The sequence below is a fragment of the Pangasianodon hypophthalmus genome, chromosome 24 (genome assembly GCF_027358585.1).
Source record: "Pangasianodon hypophthalmus isolate fPanHyp1 chromosome 24, fPanHyp1.pri, whole genome shotgun sequence".
Lineage (NCBI taxonomy): Eukaryota > Metazoa > Chordata > Actinopteri > Siluriformes > Pangasiidae > Pangasianodon > Pangasianodon hypophthalmus.
The window spans coordinates 19,383,364-19,390,863 of NC_069733.1; the positions used below are offsets into that span (position 1 = coordinate 19,383,364).

Genomic DNA, 7,500 nt, shown 5'->3' on the forward strand with positions numbered 1-7,500 from the left:
TAAATGCTCCGTCTCTCCCGAGAAAAGCTCCTGAATAAAAAAATAAATAAATAAATAATCGCAGGTCCGAGCTGGACTCGGTGATTGTGTTTACGTTCCTGCTGTCACTCATGTTACAGACACGCCCCCAAAATCATTTAGTTTAGACCTGGGGCTTATAGAGCGATATGACGATATAAAATAATATCTATATTGTGATTAAATTATTTCACAATACACTTCTCTGAGATATCGTGATATAATTTTATATTATTATTATTATTTTTTTTTTTTAATGACAGAAAGCAGCTGATCTGACGGTAAAGTTTTCTTTACAATTGTAAAGTATGATTTTTTTTGCAAATAAAAATGTTATTGTTGAATATAAAAATAACAGATAAATTTGTATATGTTAAATGAAGTACAGTTTCTGAATAATTTTTATTTAAAAAAAGCAGAACGACTGTAAACCTGTATATTGTGATACGGATTACGTATCGTAGAAATGCCTCTGGATATCGTGATATGATATTTTTGTCATATTGCTCCATCCCTACTGTAATAAAGTTCTTATTTTAGTCGAAATACAAAAAAATTGAGATGTAAACCTCACGCTTCTGAAGCGACGGCTCGATATTTGACGATACCACGGACTCTGATACGATACGATATCATTTAATATCCTCCGATCCAAAAGTGACCAGAGGAACTCATTTAAAAGGACCAGAGATACGGCGCAGTCACGTCACCAGCCTCTTACGTTATTCACACTTCACTCTAAAAATAGGAATGTTTCATGCACCAGTTGTTTACACTTTTTAAAAAAATAATAATCCACTTACGATTTTTTGCATTAATTAATTTCAATTGTCTCCTTTTAAAGTGAAATTACACTCCTGCAAACAACACGACCCGATACACACGCAGAAATGCAACGAGCACATAAGGGAGATGTGGAGGTGAAGGTGATAAAGATGAAGGTGATAAAGATGAAGGTGATGAAAGTGATGAAGGTGATGAGGGTGATGAAGGTGAAGGTGATGAAAGTGATGAAGGTGATGAAGGTGATGAGGGTGATGAAGGTGAAGGTGATGAAAGTGATGAAGGTGATGAAGGTGATGAGGGTGATAAAGATGAAGGTGATGAAAGTGATGAAGGTGATGAGGGTGATGAAGGTGAAGGTGATGAAAGTGATGAAGGTGATGAAGGTGATGAAAGTGATGAAAGTGATGAAGGTGATGAAGGTGAAGGTGATGAAGGTGAAGGTGATGAAGGTGAAGGTGATGAAGGTGATGAAGATGAAGGTGATGAAGATGAAGGTGATGAAGCTGTATTCGAGTTGATTCAGAGTTGAATCACTTTCATATTCGCTTTCCTTCAATCCCAACTGACAGTGATGAAGATGATGAGGATGAGGAAAGTGACGAGGATGATGATGATGAAAGTGATGAAGGTGATGAAGGTGATGAGGATGATGAAGGTGATGAAAGTGATGAAGGTGATGAAAATGATGAAGATGATGAAGGTGATGAAGGTGATGAAAGTGATGAGAATGATGAAGGTGATGAAGGTGATGAAAGTGATGAGAATGATGAAGGTGATGAAGGTGATGAAGGTGATGAGGATGATGAGGATGATGAAGGTGATGAGGATGATGAAGATGATGAAGGTGATGAGGATGATGAAGGTGATGAGGATGATGAAGGTGATGAAAGTGATGAAGGTGATGAAAATGATGAAGATGATGAAGGTGATGAGGCTGATGAAAGTGATGAGAATGATGAAGGTGATGAAGGTGATGAAGGTGATGAAGATGATGAAGATGATGAAAGTGATGAAGGTGATGAAGGTGATGAAGGTGATGAGGATGATGAGAATGATGAAGGTGATGAAGGTGATGAGGATGATGAGAATGATGAAGGTGATGAAGGTGATGAGGATGATGAGAATGATGAAGGTGATGAAGGTGATGAGGATGATGAAGATGATGAAGGTGATGAGGATGATGAAGGAGGATGATGAAGGTGATGAGGCTGATGAAGATGATGAAGGTGATGAGGATGATGAAGGTGATGAAGATGATGAGGATGATGAAGGTGATGAAGATGATGAAGGTGATGAAGGTGATGAATTACGACAGAAAATTAGCTATCACACTAACTCGGATCCTCGATTCTAGGAGGCGGGGCTTCGTGTGCATGGGGGCGTGGATGGGAAGTGAGGTCATACAGTAAACAAATGCTTCCTAGAAACAGCTGTATCATGGCTGACTCTGGAGTAGGAGCTCGGTTCGAGCAGAACTTTGTGGTGGCGTCTCACCGCTGTCGCTGTTGTCGTCCACCAGGATGATCTCCTTGAGCAGGTGAGCAGGCGTGTGATTGACCACGCTGTGGACGGAGCGCAGGATCACCGACAGAGCTTCATTCACAAAGATAAACACCACCGAGATCTGCGGCAGGCCGTCAGGATACGCCAGCTGTTTACACCTGCACACACACACACACACACACACACACACACACACACTTATTCACACTGAGCAGTGAAACAGCACGAGAGAGAGAGAGCGTGAGAGAGAGAGAGAGAGCGAGAGAGAGGGAGAGCGAGAGCGAGAGAGAGAGAGAGCTAGAGAGGGAGAGAGAGAGCGAGAGAGAGCGAGAGAGAGAGAGAGAGAGGGAGAGAGAGCGAGAGAGAGCGAGAGAGAGCGAGAGAGAGCGAGAGCGAGGGAGAGAGAGAGCGAGAGAGCTAGAGAGAGAGACAGAGAGAGAGAGAGAGAGAAAGAGAGAGGGAGGGAGAGAGAGAGAGCTAGAGAGAGGGAGAGAGAAAGAGAGAGAGAGAGAGAGAAAGAGAGAGGGAGGGAGAGAGAGAGCTAGAGAGAGAGAGAGAGAGAGAGAGAGCGAGCAAGAGAGAGGGAGAGAGGGAGAGAGAGGGAGCTAGAGAGAGAGAGAGAGAGAGAGAGAGAGAGAGAGAGAAAGAGAGAGGGAGGGAGAGAGAGAGCTAGAGAGAGAGTGAGCGAGAGAGAGAGAGCTAGAGAGAGAGAGAGAGAGAGAGAGAGAGAGAGAAAGAGAGAGGGAGGGAGAGAGAGAGAGCTAGAGAGAGAAAGAGAGAGAGAGAGAGAGAGAGGGAGAGAGAGAGGGAGAGAGAGAGAGAGTGAGAGAGAGAAAGAGAGGGAGAGAGAGAGAGAGTGAGAGAGAGAAAGAGAGAGAGAGAGAGAGAGGGAGAGAGAGGGAGAGAGAGAGTGTGAAAGAGAGATAATTAACTGTTTATTTTTATCAGAGATATCTGTTTACATCTGAACGAGAGAATAAATTGATTTATGACGCACATTTAAAACACATTCATTGAAAAACTTCAACAAATACACAAGAAGCAGAAGAGCTGAATTATCCTTGCATTAATATATTTAATTAATTAATTAATAAATATAAACAGAATATAATTATTAATTTAGATTAAACTAGGAGATTAAAAGCTTCTTTGGTGGGAAAATGAGAAAGAAGTGTAAGAAATGAAGTGATAAGTAAATAGAGAAATGTTTATTAGAAACAATTTGTATCTCATTAGAAAAGTGTCAAGATCCTGATTTCTCTAATTAGAGTTTCTTCTCCAGGTGCACCTGCGTTTAATAAAGCATCAGTCAGAGCACTTCCACACCTGTTAGTCCGTTTGCCAAGTCTGAATCAGAGCGAAATTCAGAGTTTGAGTTAATGTGCAGGTGCTTTCTTACTGCAGTCGAGTCGATTCAGAGTCAAACTGCTTTCTTACTGCAATCGAGTCGATTCAGAGTCAAACTGCTTTCTTACTGCAATCGAGTCGATTCAGAGTCAAACTGCTTTCTTACTGCAGTCGAGTCGATTCAGAGTCAAACTGCTTTCTTACTGCAATCGAGTCGATTCAGAGTCAAACTGCTTTCTTACTGCAATCGAGTCGATTCGGAGTCAAACTCCTTTCTTACTGCAATCGAGTCGATTTAGAGTCAAACTGCTTTCTTACTGCAATCGAGTCGATTCGGAGTCAAACTCCTTTCTTACTGCAATCGAGTCGATTCGGAATCAAACTGCTTTCTTACTGCAATCGAGTCGATTTAGAGTCAAACTCCTTTCTTACTGCAATCGAGTCGATTCGGAGTCAAACTGCTTTCTTACTGCAATCGAGTCGATTCAGAGTCAAACTCCTTTCTTACTGCAATCGAGTCGATTCGGAATCAAACTGCTTTCTTACTGCAATCGAGTCGATTCGGAGTCAAACTGCTTTCTTACTGCAATCGAGTCGATTCGGAGTCAAACTGCTTTCTTACTGCAATCGAGTCGATTCGGAGTCAAACTGCTTTCTTACTGCAATCGAGTCGATTCGGAATCAAACTGCTTTCTTACTGCAGCTGAGTCAATTCAGAGTCAAACTGCTTTCTTACTGCAATCGAGTCGATTCAGAGTCAAACTGCTTTCTTACTGCAATCGAGTCGATTCAGAGTCAAACTGCTTTCTTACTGCAATCGAGTCGATTCAGAGTCAAACTCGTTTCTTACTGCAATCGAGTCGATTCGGAGTCAAACTCGTTTCTTACTGCAATCGAGTCGATTCGGAGTCAAACTCGTTTCTTACTGCAATCGAGTCGATTCGGAATCAAACTGCTTTCTTACTGCAATCGAGTCGATTCGGAATCAAACTGCTTTCTTACTGCAATCGAGTCGATTCGGAGTCAAACTCCTTTCTTACTGCAATCGAGTCGATTCAGAGTCAAACCGCTTTCTTACTGCAATCGAGTCGATTCGGAATCAAACTGCTTTCTTACTGCAGCTGAGTCGATTCAGTTGAATCACTCTGAAGCGGACGGAGATATCCTCGCTCAGACGCTCTCGGACCTGAGTGTGATCGCTGTGTTCTCACCTGCCTGAGGAACCGCACAGAGGAGGAGAACACACCAGGGTTCTGTTCAAACCCAGTGAACACTGTGTGTGTGAGCGCATTCAGTCATTAAACACAGATTTAAGTTAATAAGTTTGTGGAATTTATTACGGTTTAATATTCTTCCTCATTTTATCGCCCCGTTGTCTGTTTGTGCAAAAAAGGATTTACATGTAAAATAAATAAATAAATTCCCCTGAGCTCAATAAAACAAACTCTACATATTCAAAAACAGATTCATTAAGACAAATCCACTGCCAGTCAAAAGTTTTTGCACCCCTGGAGTTTCTTATGTTTTTATACAGTTTAATCGCTAGTATTTTTCACAAACAAACTGATACAAAATATTATTAATTAAAATAAAGAAATTTAAATCTGTGTGGAACTTACTAACCGCTTGGAGAGCTTTATTAAAGACAGGCGCACTCGGAAGATAAAGCCATTAAGCCTGTAGATAAAAGACTTTTACAGAGAGTACAGATAAAAGAAACGTACGTATTAACTGTAAAACTGAAATATGTGGTGTGTGTGAAGTGTTTAAAAAAATTAGAAAGATTTTGATCTTATTTTTACGGTGAGATTAGATCTGGATTGTTCCAATTAAATAAAGTGATTTCTAACATTCCTGAGTTCAGTAAATATTTAATAACAAACATAATAAAAGTTCTTGAACTTTTAACGCACATTAATGCACTCCTTCTAATACGTTAGCGTTTCTATAGTAACGGCTCATTCACAGGGACGAGTACGGCGGCGGCGGAGTAATCGTTGATGTGGTTCTGTAAGTTTATGTAGCATTTATGGAAGGAGTCTCCAGTGTCAGTGCTTTGTAACAGTCAGAGGTAAAGCTGTAACTTCAGGACAGAGGAGTTTACGCTTCTTTCAGGTTTTTCTGTAACAACGATTTCAATCTGCGTTTTTTTTTTTTGTCTTTTTAACTGGTGAGGGAACGACTGTTTATAGCTGCTATAACGTAAGCGAGATGTTCCACAACATTAAATGTAACTATAACTGGATAAAAAGTATGACGTGTCGTTCTTTAAGAAACAAAATATCCTAATGGTTGGTAAGCTGCTGTGGTGTAAGAGGAATAAAACACTCAGGGACGTGCTGTTAGAGGAAAATAATCAACTTCAGGGTGATAACAGTAACTGCTTCATCACACCACCCTGTTGTTGATTGTTTTCCTGTAACAGCACAACACTCTCAGAACACATTGCTCTGGAGAAATAATATTTTTAAGGAAAGCAATTCGGTACTAAAAGTGTTTGATGGCTGATTAAATAAAAACACTTATACAGTATATTTGTGGACTTTTAATCCCGAGTCTCTATTTTTATTTAACTGCTGACGGTCAGAAAAAAAATATTTTTTTAATTAGTAAAGATTAAAGAGGGTAAATGAGGCAGTGGATCATGTTTGTGTTTTGCTAATTAAAGGAATAAACTGGAGGCGGTGTTTTAGAAATACAGCAGAACAGAAGAGAACAGTGCTGATAAGCCTGGTGACGAATGAGGCTTCTTTATCTCAGTCCCACACTAACTTTAATTTATCAGCAGCAGTGCAAAAAGCAAGAGGACACCGAAATAACAGTAAAAAAAAACACAAAACAGTAAATAAACTATCTGCTGCTTTATAGTAATATACAATAACGTCCTCATGCCGAGATTACGGCAATTACGAGACTCTCGGATTCCATTCGGATACGGAAAAGAGTCGTTTCAATGTTTAAGGTAAATCTAATGTAAACAGACGTTTTGACTAGCGTACTCCGATGTTAAAATGCAGAGCTCCTACGCAAAATGTGCAAACTTTGACAGGTCTGGTAACATAACATAACATAATATAACATAATATAATTTAATATAATATAACATGGCAGTGTAAAATGGTGTAGAGATGATTAAATCGTTGCCTAATGGCAACAAAAACAATTGAAGTTAAAATGAATATTTACAATTTAATACATGCTGAACACGTTAAACAAAACTTTAATGTAAATCTACTGTAAACAGATGTTTTGACTAGCGTACTCCGATGTTAAAATGTAGAGGTCCTACGCAAAATATGCAAACACTGGCAGGTCTGGTAATATCATATCATATCATATAATATAATATAATACAATACAATACAATACAATATAATATAATATAATATAATAACATGGCAGTGTAAAATTGTGTAGAGATGATGAAATCGTTGCCTAATGGCAACACAAACACAAATTGAAGTTAAAATGAATATTGACTATTTAATACATATTAAATACTGGTGCACCTTAGGTACGGTAAATCTAAAGTAAACAGACGTTTCGAGTTGCTTTTTAACGGTACAGACTCGTCTTGTGGTAAAGTTCAGAGACTTTTTGACAGCGATGTTGTTTAACACACACTCGAGGCATTCTGATATAAAACGCAATAACGCACAGCATTACCAACAGCTCTCATAAGACACACTCGGCTCTAAAAACATCCCGTTTTATAGGACTTTTCTCAATAATATGATGATATTGCTGTGCAGTCGAGCGTGTGCAACGGTAATTACACATGATGCGCAGTAAAATAAAGCAGAACAGAAGAGAGAGAGAGAGAGAGAGAGAGAGAGAGAGAGAGAG

General features: G+C 39.5%; 1 protein-coding gene across 1 annotated transcript in view; it reads right to left on the reverse strand.

Annotated features, from left to right (window-relative positions):
• galnt9 (polypeptide N-acetylgalactosaminyltransferase 9) overlaps positions 1-7,500 on the reverse strand; it is a 108,157-nt gene that overhangs the window by 74,449 nt on the left and 26,208 nt on the right. Inside the window, exon 5 of the mRNA XM_053228951.1 lies at positions 2,299-2,465. Within this exon, the coding sequence (XP_053084926.1) occupies positions 2,299-2,465 (167 nt within the window). The remainder of the gene's footprint in view (positions 1-2,298; positions 2,466-7,500) is intronic.